Genomic DNA, 23,836 nt, shown 5'->3' on the forward strand with positions numbered 1-23,836 from the left:
CCTCAGGTGATCTGCCCACCTGGGCCTCCCAAAGTACTGGGATTACAGGTGTGAGCCACTGTGCCGGGGCAGGACACCTCCTTTGATCACTTTATCTAAGGCACACTCAAGCACTGCATCGTTTTTTTCCCCCTCAACACTGTCAGCCCTGACATAGCATGATATGGATTTTTAAATTGTGTCTCCCTGGCTGGAATGAAAGTCCATGACCATGAGCTGGGACATTATTCCATTTACTAGTTTCTTTGGGAGCTGTTTCTTTACTTGTAAAATGGGCATTTCTGGGTTCAAGTTCCTTCTGACCAGGATGTTCTGGGGATATGAATTTCTGCTGTCTCGTGGCAGACCTGAATCACAAATATTTTTTCCCAGATATGGAACTGTATTGCAGGTGGGCTTTGCGTGTTTCCAGGACCCCTGAGACTTTTCTTTTTTTTTTTTTTTTTTTGAGACAGAGTTTTGCCCTTGTCGCTCAGGCTGGAGTGCAATGGCGCGATCTCAGCACAGCGCAACCTCTACCTACCGGTTTCTAGCGATTCTCCTGCCTCAGCCTCCCGAGTAGCTGGGATTACAGGCATGCGCCACCACGCCCGGCTAATTTTGTATTTCTAGTAGAGACGGGGTTTCAGCATTTTGGTCAGGCTGGTCTCAAACTTCTGACCTCAGGTGATCCGCCCACCTTGGCTCCCAAAGTGCTGAGATTACAGGCGGAGACTTCTTCACCACCAGTTTCCCACTATGGGAGTCTGTATCCTTACCACCGAAGGTAAGGTTGCATCATAGTCTGGCAATATTTTTTTGATCTTTAGACACAGTACAATGAGAAGTATTCGAAGCAGTAAAAATGAATCATATTCCGACTACTGACTTTTACTAAAAGGAGTACTATTAGATGAAAATAGTTTTCACACTATTATATAAAAAGACCCATTTTACTTACCCTAAAGCTAAGATCAATTAACAGAACCCCTGGGATAACAGCCCAGGCACCAAATCAGGCATCTCAGAGTCGTCCTTGACTTCCCTAAATCGCTTTCCCCCATCTCAGATTCTGAGAATTTGGTTTCTATCAAGATGTGCCTCTCCAGCCAGGCCTCTCCTGCCAGGACGGTGGCCACAGGGCCATCTCCCTCTCCTGGCGCCCCCAACTGCCTGGCCAAGGTGACTGCTACACACGTGGGGTCGCAGAATCCCTCGAGTCACAACGTCTTCAACGTCTTGTCAGTCCCCTGATCGCACTAAACGTATTTAAAGCCCCCCACTCCTTTAACAGGGTCACCTCTGTGTACAGGCGGCCTCCTCCTACTAAGCGTAGTAGCGTTCAAGGCTCCGAGACACAGGCCCCTCCCGCGTCACTCCCCGGGCACAGGAACTCCTACTCATCCCTCAGTCATCAGCTCGAAGGTTTCTTCTCCAAGAAGCCTGCCCGGCACTCGAGAAGTAGAGCCGCGAGCCTTCTCCCGGGGGCCCAGCCTTCCCCAGTACGGACAGGGATCACCCGGGAGCCCGCGCCGGGCCCCGCTGAGGCCAGGGGCTCCTCGGAGGCGCGGGAAAGCCGAGGAACCAGCGCAGTTACGGCACACACGATGCGGGGCCTGCACGGATACCGGGCGCCCGGTCCTCAGTGGTAAGACAGAGACTCCGCGGAATGGCCACTGAGGTGGGGGTGGCCGCGGAGACCCCATACCGCACTCCAGGTGCCAGGCTCCGCCCCGCCACTGACGGCGCTTCCGGATCCGGCGTGTGCCGGAAGTGGGCGGGCGACGGCGGCTGCGCGCGGAGGCGGTGGAGGAGGTGCTGGGAGCAGCCGGGCGGCCGCTTCCCGCCCCCGAGCCGGAGCCGGTGCGAGCGGAGCAGAGCTGAGGTCCGGCCGCGAGCGGAGCCGGCTGAGCGGGCGCCGAGCTCCCGCCATGGCCCGGAACACGCTGTCCTCGCGCTTCCGCCGGGTGGACATCGACGAATTTGACGAGAACAAATTTGTGGACGAACAGGAGGAGGCGGCGGCGGCGGCGGCGGAGCCAGGCCCGGACCCGAGCGAGGTGGACGGGCTCCTGCGGCAATATCCTTCCCTGACGCGGCGTCCGGGCCTGCGCGCGGCCTTCTCACCTTCCCACCTTCTCGGGCCCCTTCGGGCGGGCCTCCCCTGTCTCCGACCCCCGGCCCCCTCAGGTCAGCCTCCAACTCCCTGCCTACCCGGCTTCCCTGGGCCGTGCTCCCCTGAGCCCCAGTCTCCCTGGGTCCCTCGTCCCCAGCCCTGGCGCCTTCTTCTGCAACGCAGTCCCGCAGGCCCCTGGACCCGGTGGACAGGCTCCCTTGGCAGCCCCGCAGGTCCCGCGCCCTCTTCCCCCCTTGCCTCCTCGTCCCCTCACGCTGTCCCTTCCTCGGGGCCCCAGCACTCCGTCCCTCCTTTGCAGGAAATCGGGCCTGTGGCGGGGCTGGGTCGGCGGCAGGGCCGAGGTGAGCTGCATCTGAGTAACCGAGTGATCAGGGAGGCTGGGGCGCGGTCCTCCGGGGCCCGATTGCTGCATGGCGTGAAGATAGGTGGGTGGACGGCTGTGGGGAAGACAGAACCCAGGAGGGAGTGGAGGCGGCCGCCGTATTTCAACCCTGGGGTCTGAGGTTGTGCCTCTCCTCCCTAGTCAGTCTAACCCTCCCGCTTAATGCTGAGAAAGGGGGACCCTATGGTTCCTCTGGACACCTTGGTGGTCTCAGCCACGCTCAACAAGTGAGTCTTGGCTCCCCCCAGTACCCTTCTGGTGCAGGAAGCAGCGGAAAAAACTAGTAGTTCAGAGCTAAGAAAAACCAGACACCTTGAAGCGAAGTGTGAAAGTAGAGCCCCACGCCTGGAAATGACTGTTCTTGTGGCCACAGAAAACAGCATTTAGAAAAGATTAAAAATAGAGGTGATTGTCACGGCCTTGCTTGGTCCTTTAGCAGTATGAGCGCAGGAAACTGACTTATTCTTACCGGAAGGATTTTTCTTTATTCAAATGGTATTCCAGGAAGCATGTCCCCTCCCCCCGCACGGGCGGGGGCAGCGTTGGAGGTCCATGCTGTACATAAATCAGGTTCTCGGTGTTGAACCAGTTGACTCAGCTTGGAAAGTGGGGCCTGCTGCTTTAGGGGGAGCCCGGCAGTGCTCCTGAGTGTGCCTTTAAACCGGAAACCTTCAGACTTGATTTGAACAGGAATGTGTTTTCGGAAGTGGAGATTCAAGCTTGTAATTCCTGCCCCCATCAGGATCTCCCAATCCACCCTACTTATGAAATGGGGTCAAGGGAAGGGTCCCCAGGAGGGGAGGTTGGTTGTAGTCTGGTGCAGGGCCTAGCTCATGGACAGTCAGTGCTGAAAGGGGCTCCAAGGTCAGGCCTTTGGTCCAGGACCCTCATTGAACAGATGAGATCAAGCCTGTCAGCTGCTGCCTTGGTCTGGGTGCAGAACCTTGTTGAAGGTCATGTCTTGGGACTCCCCTGCCTGGTGACAGGTTCCTTGAGGCTGCTTAGAGACCTGGGCTTAGCACATCCCGGGGATGGTCGTTTCTCCATTCGTGGCAGCGTCAGAAGCGTCAGAAACCTTGTTACCATGGAGAGTGCTCCACTTGGGATTGGGGAAAGGGAGGTTAGCGGATAAAGGTAACTGAAACCCTGGCAAATACGGGGCCCAGGTAGGGAGGAGAATGGAACTGATATTTATTGAGTCTCTATCATGTGCCAAGAATCGGACTTATATTAGACCATTGAGGACAGGGGAGCAGGGAGAGGGATAGATGGATTGGGGTTGGGGAGGGCAGAGCGGGGCCCTGTCCTGGGGCTGTATAGGGAAGTGTAAGTGGCGGGAGATCACACAGATGGAGTAGAAGGAACCCGGCTGTGCATCTGCGCACACCCTGCACTGTCACGCTCTGGCTCTGTGACCTCGGATAGGTCGCATACCCTTTCACAACTCAGCATCCTCTGTTACGTGGCAGACAGCCATGCTGGCTTCCTAGATTCCGTGGGAGCCTCGTGGGCTAACATCAGCATCACTGGGCACACAGCAAGTGTCCTGGACATGCAGCTCGGGTCTGCAGGTAGAGCGGCAACATGGGATTGTGGGAGCAGCTTGGGTGTGAGGGCCATCTAGACAGTTTTGTGACCTTGCGCAGGTAATTTCTGTTTTCTGAGCCTCAATTCCATTGCCTTTAAAATGAGATAATGATTATTGTCACAGGGCTCTTTGGAATGAGATGGCGTGTGAAAGCACCTGGCACAGGATCCGAGACCTTGTGGCGATTTAAAAGTATGAGTTCCTTTCCCCTTCAGTGAAGCAGCTTCTAGACTTCTGGATCACGGCTCTGTCCAGAGCAGTGGTTTTGAGCAATTTTGCATCCTTCCCCTCCACCCCTAGGAAACTGGAGACATTTTGATGGTTACAGCCTGGGGATGCCACTGGAATCCAGTGGGCAGAGGCCTATGACACACAGCTAAGATCCCACGTCAGAGAATCCTGGGTCCACAGTGTCAGTTGTGCCGTGATTGAGGAAGATCTAGAGGAGATCAAGGGCTGGACAGGATTCCCTCAGCACCACAGCCTGTTCTCTGAAAAGGCCTAAAGCCAGCCAAGTATGACAGCCGGCTTCAAGAATGATAGGTGACTTCAGGGAGGTCCTCCCTGTGCCCCACATCTCCCAACTGCTGAAGGCCCTCACCCGTCAATGGGCCGAGTGATTGCTGGACACATGGTGCTGAGTTAATGCCACAGCAGTAGCTTTGTGCCCCCGTGGACTAGTTTTATCCCTCCCCTTCCCCATCCACCATTTGAATGATTTCGTTTGTTAGTTGTGCCAGGTTTACATGAAGAGCAAGTTAGCCTATTTTCTGTTCAGCCTATGGGATCCTGCTTATTGCTTTGGGAACACCACATTAGAAAAGAGTTACAAGGGCCAGGCGCGGTGGCTGACGCCTGTAACCCAGCACTTTGGGGAGGCCGAGGTGGACGGATCACAAGGTCAGGAGATCGAGACCATCCTGTCTAACACAGTGAAACCCCGTCTCTACTAAAAATACAAAAAAAAATTAGCCAGGCGTGGTGGCAGGCGCCTGTCGTCCCAGCTACTCGGGAGGCCGATGCAGGAGAATGGCATGAACCTGGGAGGCGGAGCTTGCAGTGAGCCAATATTGCGCCACTGCACTCTAGCCTGGGCGACAGAGCGAGACTCCATCTCAAAAAAAAAAAAAAGTTACAAAGCAGAGGTTATCAGTGGCTGATACCAGGCTGGCCTTGTTTGGATGGGGAAAAGGAACTCCAGAACTGAAAGACAGAGGGACTGGACTGCCTCTTGAGTGTAGAAGGTGGATCAGAGCCAAGCAGGGAGCTGGGGAACCAGGGCTGGGAGTGGCTCGCCTGGTGGCGCAGACCCAGCTCACTCAAGATGGAGCTCACACTGGGGAAGCCAGGAGATTCAGCTCTGCTCCGAAGGCCCTTCCTGTCTGCACGTGGGTATCACTGCATGAAGAGGAGTAGAGACCTGATTGGGCAGAAGCCATTCCTTGTTCTATTTTTGAAGCTTTTTGGCTGAAGCCAGTGTTTCATACGAGGAAATGAAAGTTGGCTGATGTAATTCAGTTTAAAATAGGTGTCACCTTTGGGGACCTAACCCAGATTGTAATTTTCTTTTGCATGCTGGGTATTCAGAACTCAGCAAAGAATGTGTTGTCAGGATTGCAACTGAGGCTGGGGGGTAAGAGTGGAGACTGGCTTTGTTGGCAAAAGCTTCTGTTAGATTGATGAACTCTTTCCAGGTAACAGCTGGGACCTTACTGATCCCGATAGATCTTCGAAGTTCTAGCACATCTTAATTTCCTTAATAGTTTAATTGATGAAGGGCATTGATGAAGAGTTAGGAGGTCTCCCTTTGTACCTACATTTTCCCCTTTTTTAGAATGAGAAGATGAGAACGACCTCCAGTTCACATGTACGGGTGCTGTGAGGATCCAGTAGGGGAGATTCAGTGCTCAGCACCAAGCAGGTGCAAGTGAACGCAATCCAATTTTACAGCAAGTTACCCCTCCAGCAAGTTCCCCTCCTTGACGTGGAAGGTAGCGAGGGAGGAAGAAGGAGGGTTTGAATGGTTGGCAGAGGTGCCTTGCACCCTCCCCGTGCAGGCTGTAAACAGTCTCTGCCCACCTGGAAGCCGTGGAAGGTGGGTGGCATGGATGAGATCCCATCTGACTGTGTTCCCTGAGCTGTTTCTGAAGTGAGCTTGTTCATGACAGCGTGGACGTGCTTGAGCCTAGCTATCCTTAACTGGTGGTGATGCACAGGGGACATGCTTCGGGCATTCCATGCAGCCTTGCGGAACTCTCCCATCAACACCAAGAATCAAGCTGTGAAGGTAAAGGGGTGGCGCTGCGGCTCTGCTGGGTGCTGTTGGGACCAGGGCTGTGGGTGTCTACCTAGTGGGAGTGTGAGCTCCCCCAGGCTCCGGGTGGCGCCCGTTTCATCCACATCAGAGGGAGTGAGTTGGCACTGGGCAGGGCTTCCACAGAAGCCTCCTGGCGCTCCCTAGGTGGTGAGGCTCCTCTGACATCAAAGCTGTCAGTGTTTACACGAGAACCTCCCCACGGAAGCCTTCCCTCCTGCTCACGGCCTCGTAGGCTGAGAAGTCAGCCTGACCCTGGCTGATGAGGAAAATGGATGAATTCGCTCACCTGTGGTGCTTATGCTCCTACAGGCTGTTGAATAGGCTTTGCCCGAGGATTTTAAGTACCCATACACTTTCCTACCTTCTAAAAACTAAATTGTGCTTACTGCATCACCAAGGCTAAAACTTGGTTCAGAGAAAGGGGTCTCCCTAGAGCTGGGATTCTGGCAGCTGTGACAGCATCTTGAGGTCACCAATGGCTGCACCTTCACAGAGTTCTGGGGAATGGCCCCACCCTTCTGGGTATGAACACAAGAGAGACGCTGCAGCCGAGTCAACCTGGTTTTATTTTTATTTTTTAATAGTCCACCACCATTGTGGAGTATAAGTCCTTATTGGCATCATCTAAAATAGTGATGGACTGGGTGCCATGGTTTATGCCTGTAATCCCAGCACTTTGGGAGGCGGAAGGATCGCTTGAGCTCAGGAGTTTGAGACCAGCCTGGGCAACATAGCGAGACTTTGTCTGTATTAAAAATTAAAAAAAATAATTAGCTGGGCATGGTGGCATGTGCCTGTAGCCCTGAGGTGGGAGGATTGCTTGAGCCTGGGAGAGGCTGCAGTGAGCTGAGATTGTACCACTGCACTCTAGCCTAGGCAACAGAGCAAGACCCTGCCCCTCCCTCCCTCTCTCTCTCTTCTCTTCTCTCTCTCTCTGAGTTGATACTTGTCCTAGTAAACCACTTACTCCCCCCAAAATAAGTAGAATAACTTGTTGGCATAAATAAAAGATACTTTGAAATTTAAATCCACAAAAGACGTTCTAACCCGCTTATTTTAACCATCCTGGACGAATTAGAAACTGGGCGGTGCTTCTGGTGATCTGCGTCCTTGCTTTGGTGTGGGGCATGGCATGGCGGTGCCTGCGCAGCTCTGGGCCTCACTTGCTCTTTTTCGTCTGCAGGAGCGAGCCCAGGGTGTGGTGCTGAAGGTGCTCACAAACTTCAAGAGCAGCGAGATTGAGCAGGCTGTGCAGTCACTGGACAGAAACGGCGTTGACTTGTTAATGAAGTACATTTATAAAGGCTTTGAGAAGCCCACAGAAAATAGCAGCGCAGTGTTACTCCAGTGGCACGAAAAGGTATGTGAATGCTGCCACGCGCCCCAGTGAGCCACCTGGCTTGCCTTGGGGTTCAATCAGCAGGCCTGATTTTCCAGAACAAACGTAGGACGGTCTGATAGGCGTGTGGGGTCAGAGGACGAGCCCCAACCTGGGACATGTGGTCACTTCCCTCTCCCAAGGAAGCTCCTGGTAGGGACCTGCTGTCTCTGGTAATCGCAGTTACTTTTTTGCTTTTTAGCTGCCGACTTATATCAGACATGCCCTTGGTACAGGACATGTGGGCAGATAACATGGCATGGTAAGGTGGTCAGAGAGTCTAGGTAGGAAGGGGACTTGCTGGTTGGTTGGGGCTTCATGATACTTTGTAGTGGTGGAGGCAGCTGTTGGGGATTCTTAGAAACAGAGTCCTCCAGCCAGCTCTAAGGGCTTCCTGCCCTGGCCTCAGCTTTAGCAGGCCAGAGTGAGCAGTGGGCAGAAACCTTGACCTCACTTAATATGGCCTTCATCCAGGTGAAGCAGAAAGAGCTGTGTCTGCCCTTCGCTTGGGTCCGTGTGAGAGCAAGGCCTTTGGCAAGCCTGTGTCCTGCCTGTACCACTGGGGCTGCCTCCCACACCCTCCCCTGCACACCCCTAGTGCCACAATAAGCACGCCCACCATTAAAGCAGACCAGGAGTTACTAACGTGCCTGCCTTCCTCAGGAGGCTCAGTGTTGAGTTGGAAGAGAGGGGTTTTACAGTGGGCCAGTCCTTAAGGTGGTGTGGGTGTTGGGCTGTAGTTGTGGCCTTAGGTCTGCTGGTGGGTGTACTGTGCCTCCTTGGCCTCCCCTCTCCTGGGCTCAGAAGGAAGTGAACAAGTCCTCTGTATGATGAGGAGGCCAGGCCCTCTCGTCCCTTTAAGGCAGCTTGGTGCCTGCCAGTCACCTCAGTGGGCGGCACGCAGTGGGCTTGTGTGCATCTGTAAACTCAGCACTTTGGGAGGCTGAGGCAGGATGATTGCTGGAGCCCAGGAGTTCAAGAACAGCCCAGGCAATATAGTGAGACCCCATCTCTACAAAAAAATAAATTAGGCTGGGTGTGGTGGCTCACGCCTGTAATCCCAGCACTTTGGGAGGCAGAGGCAGGCGGATGACCTGAGGTCAGGAGTTCGAGACCAGCCTGGGCAACATGGTGAAACTCCGTCTCTGCTAAAAATACAAAAATTAGCTGGGGGTGGTGGTGGGCGCCTGTAATCCTAGCTACTTGGGAGGCTGAGGCAGGAGAAGTGCTTGAACCGGGGAGGTGGGGTTGCAGTGAGCCGAGATCGTGCCATTGCACTCCAGCCTGGGCGACAAGAGCGAAACTCCGTCTTAAAAAATAAAATAAATTAGCCGGGCCTGGTGGTGTACACCTGTGGTCCCAGCTACTCAGGAGGATGGCTTGAGCCCAGGACATCAAGGCTGTGCAGTGAGCTGTGATCTGGGCAACAGAGTGAGACCCCGTCTCAAAAGGGAAGCTCGAGGGCTCTGCTTTGTGTGCTGGTGACAGTGTTCTCAAGCCAGTTCTGCCCAAGAGCCAACAGTTCTCGGGACCCCACGGCTCCAGGACAGGGCTCCTTCCCTAGAATGTGCTCTATCTCAGGAATCCTCTTTCGAGGGTCTGTGACAGGATCTAGGTCAGGGAATGTTCCCCCTGTCTCTGGCAAGCCAGGCTCCCCTTGGCCAGCCAGGTCTCATCTGACACGTTTTCTTTTCCTGCCCCCACAGGCCTTAGCAGTAGGAGGACTAGGCTCCATTATAAGAGTTCTTACAGCAAGAAAGACTGTTTAAAAAAAAATAAAAAGACTCATGTTACCTTGAGAAGAATTCTGGATGCCCAGGCTGGTGAAGGAAGGGATTGACAATGGACCATCTTCCTAGGAACTCCCAAGTAAACTATTTCAGGACATGTATCTGCTGAAATGTATTTTATTTTCAAGGTGGAGGGGAAAATCGTGTTTCCTAAATCCTGTTTAGGATCTGATAGTCTATGCCTTTGTCTCCGAGTACTGCAGAACTGACATTTTGATGGTCTACCAGAGTGGTGGCTGGTGTTGGTCAGGTGCACCTGTGTGCACTGGGGGAGGGATGGTTTGGGCAGGTGCAGATCCAAGGGTTGTGGTAAACGGGAGAGCTTGTGTTTTTGAAGTGGGAAAAAACCCAAGAGTTTGTACAGACATCCTGTCTTCCCAGAGAAGGTGGACACTCTTGGGCTCATTGTAAAGTGCCTGCTGCATCAATAAAGCTCTTGGCTTATTAGTATATATATTGCGGTGTGTTTCATGTATGTAAAAAAATGGTAATGAATGGGATGGTAATGAATGAGAGTTCAGTTGTTCCGGAAACCCGATGTGGAAGGAGTAGATCTGTGTCCCTGTTGAGCCACCCCTGGGAGCAAGCATGGCAGTCCACAGGCCCTCTGCCACAGGACGCCAGCCTCGGCCTCAGAGCTGCCGGCTGCTGCAGAGAGGTGTTTGCTGAATAAACTATTTATTGTTTCATACTCCTTTGATTTGTATGTAATTAATTTTGGAGCTTATTTAATAAAGTGCCAAACACTTAATGATTGATCTAGGCTTTAAAAGTCTTCAGTTTGTGGGATTGCACTTGGACTCTTGAGGGTGGGGCCTCAAATGTGCCTGGTCACGTCTCCTGATGCTGGGTTGGCTGTGCTGCAGAATCACTGCTGCATGAACAAGTTTTCTTTAAAGAACTAAACATCAGAAATGGGGAGCAATCAGCAAATAGATGGCATAATTTTGTTCTCCATAACCAGTAACAGCCTCTCTGAAGGGCAAAAATGCTTTTCTTTCCTTTTCAGCACATGTAACTGCAGCTTGCATTCTGTTAAAGGTTAGGGCCCCATTCACACTCCGGAAGCTCCTCTGGGTCATACAGGCCTTGGATGCAGACTTTGACCAAAGTGACACAGTCTTCCCCTCCACAGCTCTCCCCTCCTCAGCCCCTCTGCAGAACCACTGCAATTCTTGGGGGGTAGAATGAGGCTGTTGGCTTCATTAAATTACGTATATTTATTCACCCAAATCCAGTCTGGGAAGGTTCTTTCTGAAAGACAAACATTCTCTAGCCCTTGAAGTTGGCCTTGGAGTGTTAAATATGAGACACAAAATACCAGATTTAATGAGTCAAAGAAATACTGACACACCAAACTAGTAAAATCCATTGTAGTTGCATCTGGATTGAAGAGCTTTAATCAAAAAGTGTATTGCACCACAGATGAATTTTCTACAGCAGTTTTCAAGAATACAATCCCTATTTACAACATGGAAGGAGAGCTCAAGATCCATCGCTCGTATAAAGGGCTATAGATACTGTCGCTAACACAGAAAGTTTTATACAAGTCAAAGTGCATTAAATCACTTAGAATATTTACTCCACTCTTCCTCTTAAAGCTGAAAGAAATTGAACATGCAGGAGGAAAGCCTAATCAGTGAAGCCTTCCTAAAGTGAGTACAGACCTAGGAATGGGCCCCACAGCTACACCTAAAACTGCCGAGGAGCGGGGCCTGGGGTGCGTGTGGGACCAGTTCAATGGCTGGAGAAGCCACGGAGGCAGCGGACGGGCTTCTGTGGAAATGTAGCTGCCTTTGGCTGGCTGTGAGCTACCATGTCTGAGATTCTTTCCTGGAACAGTTGAAAAAGGAAATCCTACTTTGAAAAAAGGCTACCTCTTACCCATCAAACTTGCAAAACAGAAGAGACTCCTGTTTCGTGTTCCCACCAGGTAAATGGAAATTCGTGTTCTAAACAAGGGATAACTGTCTGCAAGGAGGAGCCAGATGAGGAGGTTAGTCACTGGAGAAGGGGCCTCTGGAAGGCAGAGAGCCTGAGCTGGGACTAAGGAGATGCTGCCCTGGCTTGGTTCTTCATGGAAATTTCCTTAGGTTAACGTTGCAAATACGTGTTTTTCTGTGACACATTTTATATACCTATTTTGGCCCTAAGCATGATTGAGAAATACAACTTTCCACCGCTGGATAATGGATAATAAATTTAGGAGCTCCAGTTATTAATTTAGATTTTTATTTAACCAGTGAAACTGTCATCAAACAATAAACGGTTTCCTTTTAGATTCAATATTGTGGCTTTTCCAGAACCAGCATGTTCCCTTTCCTCAGTAACGAGGAATCCATAAAACAAGTTTTTGTTGGTTACTACCAGAGTCATGTGCATGCTACAAGTGCTGCAGCCAGCTGGGCGCCATCTGGGTGTAGTGTCTTTTAAGTATTTGGGGTGGGATGAGGGAGAGAGAGTGGCTCCACACACAAGGCAGACTGCCCCAATGTCTCCATCAAGGCTGGGGGACAGCTGCTGCCCCCACTGGAGACAGCGGACTGTCCTTCAGTAGAAGACAGGTGATCTGCATCGCCCAGTGGTAGCGCGGCACAGAATCAAGACAAAGCACACGAGATCCCACTGCACTTCAGAGGGAGCAGTGCCAGAGTGCGAGTGAGAAGACAAAGGAACAGGAATCCTAGTTTTAGGAAGAATTTCCTCTGGACGCTCTGATTTTAAGAACACCAGTTAAATGGATTTTATAGTACAGAAGACATGTTTATAGTAGTGAAGAACTTCAGCTATAAAAAATAGTTTAAAATGGTTTACCAGCAACCTATCCAAGACAAGTACATTCATTAAAAAGGCAATTGAGTGTATTTGGTACTAAGGGTCTTTTCGTATATTTGCCAGTTTTTTTTTTTTTTTTTTGAGACAGAGTCTGGCTGTGTCCCCCAGGCTGGAGTGCAGTGGCACCATCTCGGCTCACTGCAAGCTCCGCCTCCCGGGTTCACGCCATTCTCCTGCCTCAGCCTCCCAAGTAGCTGGGACTACAGGCGCCCGCCACCACACCCGGCTAATTTTTTTGCATTTTTAGTAGAGACAGGGTTTGACTATGTTGGCCAGGATGGTCTCGAACTCCTGACCTCGTGATCCGTCCACCTCGGCCTCCCAAAGTGCTAGGATTACAGGCTTGAGCCACCGCGCCCGGCCGCTAGTTTTCTTAAGTAAAGTGGAGATACCATCAGAAAGTTGCGTATTCCTCATTCATCCACACTGGCCCTTAAAGATGGATCCTCTGAAGTTCTAGGTGGTTTGAGAGACAAGGTGAAAGAATAGTTTCTTGAGAGGAAGGGATAAAAAGCTTCTAACTCATCTGAATTTTTAAAAGCCACTCCCATAGAGTTCCCATGGAGTTGGCTGTTCCTGGCAGAGGCAGGTGGGTTTGGCCTGCCGGGCACCATCTCAAAGGGCCGTCTCTACCTCCCATAGCATCGCGACATGGTGACTCAGGTGTGCCTGCCAGATGCTGATGGCTTCAGCTGTAAGTGCTAACGTGAAGTTAGAGGATTCAGGTGCAGACGGGGTGCTGGCTGGAGCTGGGATATTAGCAGCACTGTGGAAATCTGGGTAGTGCCAGGACCCTCCTGTTTGGTGACCAGAATGACAGGATCAGCTACCCCCTGAGGTTCAGGTCAGCCTGCAGGGAAGTGGGCCTTAGTCTTGTAAACAATGTTTAGACGCTTGTACAAAATACTGCAGTTACAGTGATTAAAAACCCACCCAGACTGGTGTGTCAGTGTTCTTTTCACAGAAAAAGTGTCAACCCATGGAGCTCCATCCTTGGGTAGTCCCCTCTAGGACCATGGTATCTGAGGGTTTGAGATAGACGGCCGGATGCTGCCCTTGGGAGCTGGTTTCGACCCAAACCATGACATCTGCATTTGAAACAGAAAAGGCTTCTGAGATGCAAATCAGGACTTGGTGCCAGGGAAACTGAACTGCCCCTCCCCTCCCCTGAGCCTGTCACTCCTGCCCCCCACGCATCCTGCCTCTGGCTCTGAGCAGAGCAAGAAGATGGTGCCAGTAACTAGTCTGCAGACCTGCGCTCAGTACAGGAGGGAAATGAGAGAAAAACACTGAGTTGACAGGAACAAGATAGTGGAACTGTAGGTATTTTTTCCTATTAGAGCATTTAGGCAGACGCTTTTGGAATTTGAGTGCTGAGCCAGACCTGGGGCTCTCGATAAAGCGCTATCAATGAAAATGCTTTGAAAAATACGTGGCCTGTTGGTTAAGTACAGCACAGACATTTGGGCACAAAGGATGTCATCGCTAAAAAGTGCTTGGATCAAGTTCATCCAAAAGCAGCCAAGCTGATCATGCAGCTGTGCTGGTACCTACCTTCGGGTGTGGGGCTAAGGGGTCTTAAACTGCTACTGCTGGGATGACTGATGACATATTTTGGAAGCTGGAACAGTAGACCAGAGAACCCTACCTTATATTCCAGAGTTTCCTTGAGCATGTTCTCCTCCTCTTGGGAAAAGTTCAGCAACACTGACACAGCTTTTATAAGATGAAAAGCCTGAAACACAGTTAAGTTTTGCTGCCATAGGCCTTGGTGGAGGTGAGGCAGGGTGGGGTCGGGGGAGCTACATGGCATTTCCTGCTTTCTTTGGTTAGCAGGACCAGGTGGTGGGTGACGCTCTGGCACTCTGAAGTTTGGCAGCAGTGATAGTTTCCTTCTTCCCCTGCATCCTTGGGGGCCTGGCAGGCTTAAGGGAACTACCCCAGCAGCTATCCTACCCTTTGGCAGGACCCAGGAGCAATGGGCAGATTCCGTTCCCGGCTTCCGGCCTCTGGCCTCAGCACCCAGGCCAGGATTTAGAAGTGGAGCCCACGTCTCCCACCAGGAGCCGGTTCCTGCACAGCCTCTCCCGCCAGCCGCTCACTCCACAGGCCAACGCCAGCAGGAGAAATGACTGGGCGCCCACAAGGGCGTCAAATCAGGATGTACGAGGAAAAGGGAGAAACAGGCTGGGCAGGGGTCCCTGCAGGACAGACTGTAGGGCGGGGCCTCAATACCCAAAAGACACCTCAAAAGCCCTTTACCTCAGATTCGCGACAGGACATGAATTTTAAAACCACATGTTTAAGGTACTCAAAGTTGATCTCGCGGGCATCCGTCAGGTCAGCGTTATTCGTGACGGAAGGTGCCATGTTTGCCATCTCAGGTCCAGGTTTCTCGCGGACTTCGAAGAGCTCATTATCGGGTCTGATTTTCTGAAAAACCAGTGGGAAAGATGCTACACTGAACCCTCTGAGGCAGGTGGAAAAAATCACACGGGAGGTTCACCTGGTCCAAACTATGATCACTATCGTAGGGCAAAAAGGGCCCCACCTGGGAAGGAAGCACCTCCAGATGGGCTTGAGGAGGGAGTGACATCATTTGGGGAAATTCAGACATTCCCTTATCCATGGCAAGAACACATGTCCCTGGGGCCTGAAGCTGCTCACATCCCGCATCAGGCCAAGCACGTTAGAGCATCGCTGTGCTGGCGTGGCAGGCAATCCCACTTCCAGATGAGGATGCAGGCTCAGAGAAGGCAGGCACAGGGCTGTGGCCATGGAGCTGCTTCAGAGGTGCATGCAGGCTGGCAGGCTGTCCCACCAGCTAACACTGGACTGCCCAGCTACCCCTTGCGATTAATTAGGGGGTGGGGGGAGCACAGGCAGCGAGGGACCTCAGGAGGACTGGGCACAGGCAGCAGGGGGAGTGCTGGGAAGTGGGGCCAGCTCCCGTGCGGGCACTCACCAGCTCCTTCTGCAGAGTCTTCCGGAGCTCCAGCATCCGCTGCTGCATCTGCTTTATGGTCTGTGACAAGCCCCACCCCACAGAAAGTCAATCATTAGATGCATGTTTCACCAAAGGAAACAGACCCAAAGATCCCACAGGATCCCCTGTACACCTGTGAGGAGCCTCTGCCCTGAGAAGTCATCCTGAGAGGCTGGTGCTCAGCTGTCGCATGCTTGTGCCTACGACTGTTGGGCTGTCATCCTTCTTGGGCCACTGCTTTCACACGCTTGGGTCTCCACGTCCCACAGGGGCCACAGTCCCAGTCCCTCTGTGTGGACATGAGTGCCCCAGCGCTGCCCATCCCTTCCCGGGGGCTTGGTCTTCCACACACAGCCCAGGTGGAAAAGGCTCTGGACCATAGATTTTGCCCTCAAAATTCGATTTTTATGCTGTGATCCCCAAGTAGGATACTTAGGCAAGGACTTACAGTTCTCATCACTCCTGCTCTCTTGAAATACACTAATAATCTGCAATGCTTATTTTTTTATTTTTATTTTTTTTTTGAGATGGAGTCTCACTCTGTCGCCCAGGCTGGAGTGCACTGGCGCTATCTCGGCTCACTGTAAACTCCGCCTCCCGGGTTCACGCCATTCTCCTGCCTCAGCCTCTCCGAGTAGCTGGGACTACAGGCGCCCACCACCACGCCCGGCTAATTTGGGTTTCACCGGTCTCGACTCTGACCTCTGATCCCCCCCGGCCTCCAAATCTGAGATTACAACTGACCACCCCCCACTGCACTTGCTGTGTTGCCCAGGCTGGAATGCAATGACACGATCTCAGCTCACTGCAACCGCCGCCTCCTGGGTTCAAGTGATTCTCCTGCCTCAGCCTCTAGGGGAGCTGAGATTACAGGCATGTACCACCATGCCCGACTCATTTTTGTTTTCTTCTTCTTTTTTTTTTTTAAGATGGAGTTTCACTCTTGTTGCCCAGGTTGGAGTGCAATGGTGCAATCTCAGCTCACTGCAACCTCCGCCTCCTGGGTTCAAACGATTCTCCTGCCTCAGCTTCCAGAGTAGCTGGGATTACAGTTGTGTGCCACCACACCCAGCTAATTTTATTTATTTATTTTTTGAGACAGAGTCTTGCTCTGTTGCCTAGGCTGGATTGCAGTGACATAATCTCGGCTCACTGTAACCTCTGCCTTCTGGGTTCAAGCGATTCTCCTGCCTCAGCCTCCTGAGTAGCTGGGATTACTGGTGCCCGCCATCACGCACGCCCGGCTAATTTTTGTATTTTTAGTAAAGACAGGGTTTCACCATGTTGGCCAGGCTGATCTCGAACTCCTGACCTCAGGTAGCCCATCCACCTTGGCCTCCCAAAGTGCTGGGATTACAGGCATGAGCCACCGCACCTGGCCTTTTTTGTTTTAAGAGACAGCATCTCACTATGTTGTCCAGGCTGGATTCAGTCTTTGAACTCCTGGGCTCAAGCAATTCTCCCACTTCAACCTCCCGAGTAGCTGGGACTACAGCTGTGCACCACCACGCCTGGCTAATTTTCTTTGATGTTTAATTAGTATTATGAGCCTTACATTTATTACACATTCCATACACATTCCATTATTCACTAGACATGCTGAGACATTTTCTCAACTAAAAACTTCATAATATAGAGAAAAAAAAATTTTTTTTTTTTTGAGACGGAGTCTTACGCTGTCCCTGAGGCTGGAATGCAGTGGCACGATCTCGGCTCTCTGCAACCTCTGCCTCCCGGGTTCAAGCAATTCTCCCACCTCAGTCTCCTGAGTAGCTGGGATTACAGGCATGTGCCACCACGCCCAGCTAATTTTTGTCATTTAGTAGAGACAGGATTTCACCATGTTGGCCAGGCTGGTCTCGAACTCCTGGCCTCAGGTGATCTGCCCGCCTCAGCCTCCCAAAGTGGTGAAATTATAGGCATGAGCCACCATGCCTGGTTTTAAATAAAAATTTATTCGAAGTCTCCGAATGGTAATATATCAAAATGCATTCTTCCATGTACCCCCAGTCCACATCCCCATTCTTACACAGCGTGGCTGGAACTGTAAATACATTTTTCATGTATCAGAGTCATCATTGCCTCCTCCAGCTTTCCTAATTGTAACGTCTAATGTGACAGGAACTCCCGGGGATGCCCCTGTCTTACTGCGTGGCTGGGCTTCCTTCCACTTTAAAACAAAGCTGGGATAAGCTTTGTTTCCCCAAGCGAGGAATCCCCATTGTTTCTCTTGGGGATGGAATGACTGAGTCAGAGGACCACAAAAGTGTTTCTAACTTCTCCACTGTGAGGCATTTTAAGTGACCTCCAACACACCCAGTTTTGTAAAATGGCACCTTGCGGCTTTGATTTCTATTCTCTTGGCTGACCATGAGGCTGGACACTGCCCCAAAAGTGCATTGGCTACTTTATCTTATGTTATTTGGTTTCCTGGGTTTTCTTCACTCAGTAATTCATCTAATAATTACTGAGTCCCGACACCGTTCTAGGGGCTGGAGAAACAGCAACAAAAAAGACAAAAGTTCACCCTCAGGGGGAAAAGAATCAATAAACAGGCCGGGTTCGGTGGCTCACACCTGTAATCCCAGCACTTTGGGAGCTGAGGCAGGCGGATCACGAGGTCAGGAGTTTGAGACCAGCCTGGCCAACATGGCAAAACCCTGTCTCTACTAAAAATACAAAAAAGCCAGGCACAGTGGCTCACGCCTGTAATCCCAGCACTTTGGGAGGCTGAGGCGGGCAGATCACGAGGTCAAGAGATCAAGACCATCCTGGCCAACATGGTGAAACCCCATCTCTACTAAAAATACAAAAATTAGCTGGGCGTGGTAGCGCGCGCCTGTAGTCCCAGCTACTTGGGAGGCTGAGGCAGGAGGAGAATTGTTTGAATCCAGGAGGCAGAGGTTGCAGTGAGCTGAGATCGTACCACTACACTCCAGCCTGGCGACAGAGACTCCGTCTCAAAAAAAAAAAAAAAAATTTAGCCAGGCGTGATCGTGGGCACCTGTAATCACAGCTACTCGAGAGGCTGAGGCAAGAGAATCGCTTGAACCAAGGAGGCAGAGGTCTCAGTGAGCCAAGATCATGCCATTGCACTCCAGTCTGGGTGACAGAGGGAGACTCTGTCTCAAAAAAAAAAAAAAAAAAAAATCAATAATCAAATCCGCAGTGTATCAGAGGGTATGAAGAGGCATGGAGAAGAGGCAGCATGGTAAGGGGTGGGGTTCTGGTGGTGAGGCTGGTCGGGGTGGCATAAAGAAAGTGAGGGTGACTAGGGAAAGGCACTTCCAAACGGAAGGCTCAGCAAGTGCCAAGGCCCCGAGGTCGGAGGGTACTTGATGGGAGTGAGGCCCCTGTGGCTGAGAGGGAGTGACGAGGACAGGAGGGGCTCAGCTGGCTGGGGTAATGAGGGGCCACACCACACAGGGCTTTGCGGGCCTGTGCAAAGGCTCAGGCTTTCATAAGAGATCGATAGAGACAGGCTTTCATCAGAGGGCTAAGACAGGAGTGCCAGGGAAACCAGTTAGAAGTCTGATACCATCTTCTAGAGAAGAGACAATGGTAACCTGAAGCAGGTGGCAGCGATGTGAAGTGGTGGATTCTGGGAAATGTGCAAAGGGGGTGCTGAAGGAATCTGCTAACGGCCTGGATGCTGGCGGAGAAAGAACCAAGGCAGACAGGACAACTCCAAGGCTTTTGCCGTCTACTGAGATGGGAAAGGTGGCCATGGCAGCCAGGGAGCACAGTGAAGCCGAAGTGTGTTTTCCGATGTTTTGAGTTTCAGACACCTTAGAGCTCACGTGGAGACAGGTTTGTGAGGCTAGTGTCCGTGGAACTGTCTGGGCGGGAGGTAGGGAGGGGAGCCAGCTGCGCAGGGCATGGCTGAGATCACAGAGGAGGGCGCACAGTGCAGAGAAGAGCTGTGAGGGCTGCCCCTGCGCACGGCGGGTGGCAGTGGGAAGAAGACTGGCCTGTCAGAGGAGACGGAGAAGGAGCAGGCCGTGGATGGGAGCTTCAGGAGGAGGAAGAGACACCTGTCCAAGGCTGCCGACAGGCCAATCAGAGGGAAAATTAGGAATTGCCTTCTAGATTTAGCAATGCAGATGTTACTGATGAGCTTGACAAGAGCGTTTTTCTGTGGAGTGGTGGGGGAAAGGTTGAGAGAGATGAGGAGTGGGAATGGAGATGGCAGATACAGAAAGTTTCAACATGTCAGCACGGGAGGTGAGCAGAGCCGCGGCAGCAGGGCAAAGGGGTGCGAGCCAAGGGCTTTCATAAGGTGCCTGCACAATGGCGCACCTCTCAGTAGATGGGACGATTCCAAGAAAAAACGACCTAGGCAAGAAGGGGGAGGCAGCTGGCATAGTGCTTGGGGAGGTAGGGGAACAGGATATGAGAGGCTGTGGCACGTCCCTTCTCAGAGAAGTAGGAGGCAGGAGCACCAGGGTGAGTGAGGCAGGGTTGAGGTGGAGAGGAAAGAAGGTAGACATGAAGTTGGGGTTAGGGGCAGAGGGGCGTGAAGGCCCACGGATGAGGCGGGGTTGCGGGGAACACTGGGCTGCCTGCAGGACCATGGTCCTGAGCTTCGAGGGGACCTGAATGCCCAGGTGATGGCACTCTCCAGCCAGGTCTGGCTCCATGGCTGCAGGCAGGGAGCAGGGAAGAGTTAGGTTTAGCCCAAGTTTAACCAGAGCTTGGCTAGGGCAGTCTGAGGAAAGGGAGAGAGGCCAGAGAACCGCAGGTGTCGGGAAGGCAGTGGTCCCGTGACAGACACAGACCCAACGCTGAGCAAGGAGGCAGGAAGGCAGCACAGCTGGTAAGGCCAAAGGCTCAAGGGATGGAGGTCCTAGGGGGCAAATGGGAAATTTACAAACAGGCAAAACGAAACTGTGAGGTTGAGCAATGCAAGCTGAGGTGACACTAGGGAAAAAAGGCAGTCATTGCCAGAAGGGCTGGGATGGGAGTGACTGACAGGGCTGCGAGGGGCCCAGGGGGCTGGGCTTCTGGGATGCTGGCAATGTCCTGATTCGCATCGGGGTGGTTACATGGGTTTGCTTTCTGTTAACTCACTGAGACACATATTTGTCTTGTACACTTTCCTGTGTGTATTTTTTTTTCAATTAGCAATAATCGCACCTCAGATAGATCTCATTGGCTATGATACTGCCACTGCGCAAAGCTTCCGTATTTTATATTAGACATAATGAACACCTTCCCCCTTGTAAAAGATCTAAACACACACACACACACACACACACATACACACACACACACACACACACACACAATTTGGGGGCAGAATTTCAGGCCAGAGCAATAGCCGGCTGGCATACTAAACTTCACAGGACACTTTAAGAACCGGGATTAAATGAGATCCTGCATTTATATAGGTGGAAAGGCTGGAGGATGAGGGGTGGGGACCATGACATTTATTGAGCCTCTACCAAATACCAGAGAGTTTATAAAGTTTATACGACGGTTCACAAACACCTTCATTTCATAACCCCCTCCTCCCACCCAAACAAACCCTTAAAGACAGCTATCAGTGCTGTACTTCCACAGCTGTAGAAAGGAAGTACAGACGAAAGAGGACTGCCGCTATGGCCTGGCTGGGGACAGCAGAGCTGGCAGGGAACATGCAGGCTTGCAGCTGCCCAAGCCTGACACTTGGCCAGTTCTCCAGGGGGTGGGGAGAAAAGGGCTGGGAAGGGTGTGGAGGAGGACAGTGCAGGAGGAATGGAAGATCAGGAGGAAGGCCTTTGGGCGAGAGGGGTCATAGTTGCCAGGAGGTGCGGGGGATACCACAAAAACCTCCGAGGACGGACTGGGTCATTTTAGGCCTGAGGGTGGGGACCTGGTGGAGACAGAAACAGCCATGCAAAAGGCATCCTCACCTTATTTTTCTCCAGAAGTTGCTGCTCCAAGTCCTGTTTCTCCTTCTGTAGCTGTGTGAGATCCATGGCCCCAACTTCACCATTTGGTGTTCTTCCTGCAGTTGGAAGCTGGAACACAGGGTCCTGCATGGCCCTCGAGGTCACCTACAAGGTGGTAGCAGCAAATTGACAGCCAGGACAGGTAAGGTGAAGCTGAGCCACAGGTGTACAGGGAAGGGGAGCCAGACTCATCCCTTAGGTATGGGCTGTTGTGCTCCAACAGGCAACTGGCCAGGAAGCAAATTCCTGGAGAAGATCCAATGCCCAATGCCCACAACTAATCACACGACTAGTCTTTGCTGGGATGAAGGGGCTTGCTCTCCTCTGCCTACCGACGGGCGCCATCTGTGATGGGCTCTTCAGGACTCATGGCCTCCTAGCCATATGAGTGCCCTACTTTATTTATTATCTATTTATTTATTTATTGAGACGGAGTCTCGCTCTGTCACCGAGGCTGGAGTGCAGTGGCACGATCTCGGCTCCACCAAGCTCCGCCTCCCGGGTTCACATCATTCTCCTGCCTTAGTCTCCCGAGTAGCTGGGACTACAGGCACCCGCCACCACGCCTGGCTAATTTTTTGTATTTTTAGTAGAGACGGGGTTTCACCGTGTTAGCCAGGATGGTCTGGATCTCCTGAACTCGTGATCCACCCGCCTCGGCCTCCCAAAGTGCTGGGATTACAGGCGTGAGCCACCGTACCCGGCTAAGTGCCCTACTTCAAAGAAAGGACCCTGCATGCAGGGGAGCGTCCTGTCCACCATGTGTCCCCACTGCTGCCTCCTTAGGGGCATTCTTGGCACCTGCCCTGCATCTTGCTGTAGCACCCATGCAGGCGCAGCTGGGACTTACGTGTGACTCATTGACTGAGAGCGCTTCAGCCTGCAGTGGGCCCCGCAGCCTCAGCAGGTCCTCCTGCTCTGCGACCACTGCAGCCTCCTCCGCCTTCAGGGTCCTCAGGGCCTCCAGCTCGGCCTGCAGCTGGTGTATCTGCAGCAGGGCAGAGTTGTGACCTAGGTTGGGGAGGAGGGGAGGGGGCACTGTGAGCCCAGTGACTCCATGCTGCTTGGTGGCAAGGCCGTCACAAGGCAGGATGCTGGGCCTGAAAAGGAGAGAAGGCTCAGCCAGGGACAGACTCCTCACCTCGCTCCAGCTGGAGAATCTCCTGCTCTTTCTGGAGAAGCACTTCGGTTTTTTCCCGCAGATTCTGTTCCTTCTCATCTATTATGGCTGTCAGGTTAGCTGCCTTGGAGAGAAAAATCAACAAGAGGGAAGGTTGCGAGCAGTGACTCCATCTTCCCACAGAAATCTCCACTTTCCCGCTCTCCAGGGTACACCATGAATCCCTCCCTGAAGTCCACGACCCAGAGCAAACCCCCAGCTAAGCTCTGCTCCTATGAACGTGCACAAATCCATTCTCCTTGGTAGGGGCCCTGCACAGGGGCAGTCGCCTCCCACTGCCCCCTGGCCAACAGTGGGTCAACCAGAGACGTGGCCATTCTGCCCAGCCCAACAAGCTGTCATAACTTCCATTTCCTCAGTGCCTGCAACATCCCCAGCACTAGACACGCATTTGATATATGTTACCTCATTATAGAATGGTTTCCCAGAGGTGTAAGTAGAAGGACTACAGTCCTCATCAGAGGAGACTCAGATTTGTTAAGGACTTACCAAAGGCCTAAAGCCACTTAACTAGAAGCTCTGGGGTCAGATGCAAAGTCTACCTTCAAGGGAGGCTTTCCCATACTTCCTGCAAAAACTCAACCCAACCTTACGTGGCCTCTGGGGCAGGTGGGCAATGATAGGTCACCTCACAGAATTAGAGCCCCGTAGGCCCCTGGGCATGGACCATTTTCCAGGTAATTACAGTTGAAAAATCAGAAAAGGGCATCCTATGAGGTGAGGGTTTCTTTATAACATTTGTCTCCCAGCTTCCTAGAGAGCACAGGGGCCCACGCAGCTGACTGCATTCCCTGAGTCCTGAGTTTACTACCCCTACCCTGGAGAGACAGGCCCTCTCCAACAGTCCCACAGTAGGACGGGCCTGCTGCTTGTGGGACTGCAGGGGTACCTCACCCCTCGGCGTGAAACAGGGCCCACCTGTTGCTGGAACTCTTCCCTTTGCTTCCGTACCTCCTCCAGGGCTTGAGCCATGGCCACACTCACAATTTCTCTTTGGCTCCATTCTTCCTACAGTGCAGAAAAACACCGAGCCCCAAAACTTAGTTCACAGTTTTTTAGCTGTATGCCATGCAAGAAGCCCAGCAGACAGGGCACGGCTTTGCAGAGCCAGACCAACATGCTCCCCGCTTCCCCAGGCTCCCAGCCTGGCCCCTCTCTGCCATGCCCTCAGTATCCCTCTCAGAGCTGTCCTGGCAGGCAACCCACCGACTTCTCTGGAAATGGCACACCACTGAGGATCGACTGCCCCACGAGCACCCCTGCCAGGACCCACACCAAGGCTAGGGGCCTATCCTGAAGAGCTGGTCTAAGGACAGTAGCCAAGAACAAGA

The 23,836-nt window shown here is 52.3% G+C and overlaps 2 protein-coding genes and 1 pseudogene across 7 annotated transcripts in view; 1 reads left to right on the plus strand and 2 right to left on the minus strand.

The window, feature by feature from the left end:
- The first annotated feature begins 1,759 nt into the window (after positions 1–1,759).
- On the plus strand, positions 1,760–10,025 carry ARPC5L (actin related protein 2/3 complex subunit 5 like). Its single transcript, XM_032165106.2, has 4 exons — positions 1,760–2,059; positions 6,301–6,373; positions 7,587–7,763; positions 9,488–10,025. Exons 1-4 carry the CDS (start codon positions 1,911–1,913, stop codon positions 9,548–9,550), a joined length of 462 nt encoding a protein of 153 aa, XP_032020997.1. The 5' UTR covers positions 1,760–1,910; the 3' UTR covers positions 9,551–10,025.
- Positions 10,026–10,942: 917 nt separating this feature from the next.
- GOLGA1 (golgin A1) overlaps positions 10,943–23,836 on the minus strand; it is a 63,006-nt gene continuing 50,112 nt past the window's right edge. For 5 of the 6 annotated variants that reach the window (XM_032165111.2, XM_032165107.2, XM_032165109.2 and 2 more), the window contains 8 exons: positions 23,424–23,513; positions 22,467–22,569; positions 22,176–22,336; positions 21,287–21,430; positions 15,372–15,431; positions 14,669–14,839; positions 14,055–14,141; positions 10,943–13,494 (listed from right to left, as the gene is read on the minus strand). In XM_032165111.2, the coding sequence (XP_032021002.1) occupies positions 13,414–13,494; positions 14,055–14,141; positions 14,669–14,839; positions 15,372–15,431; positions 21,287–21,430; positions 22,176–22,336; positions 22,467–22,569; positions 23,424–23,513 (897 nt within the window). In that variant the 3' untranslated portion in view covers positions 10,943–13,413. The remainder of the gene's footprint in view (positions 13,495–14,054; positions 14,142–14,668; positions 14,840–15,371; positions 15,432–21,286; positions 21,431–22,175; positions 22,337–22,466; positions 22,570–23,423; positions 23,514–23,836) is intronic. The other variant, XR_009215247.1, reaches the window with a different exon arrangement.
- On the minus strand, positions 20,493–20,573 carry LOC116476101 (U4 spliceosomal RNA; annotated as a pseudogene).

Source organism: Hylobates moloch, unplaced genomic scaffold, assembly GCF_009828535.3.
Source record: "Hylobates moloch isolate HMO894 unplaced genomic scaffold, HMol_V3 SCAFFOLD_10, whole genome shotgun sequence".
Classification (NCBI taxonomy): Eukaryota; Metazoa; Chordata; class Mammalia; order Primates; family Hylobatidae; genus Hylobates; species Hylobates moloch.

Excerpts from the sequence above, each read along its gene's own strand:
- ARPC5L (XM_032165106.2), top strand. The coding sequence starts at position 1,911 with ATGGCCCGGAACACGCTGTCCTCGCGCTTCCGCCGGGTGGACATCGAC. Across the intron at positions 2,060-6,300 it reads GTGGACGGGCTCCTGCGGCA|AGGGGACATGCTTCGGGCAT; the intron begins ATATCCTTCCCT and ends GTGGTGATGCAC. Across the intron at positions 6,374-7,586 it reads CCAAGAATCAAGCTGTGAAG|GAGCGAGCCCAGGGTGTGGT; the intron begins GTAAAGGGGTGG and ends TTTCGTCTGCAG.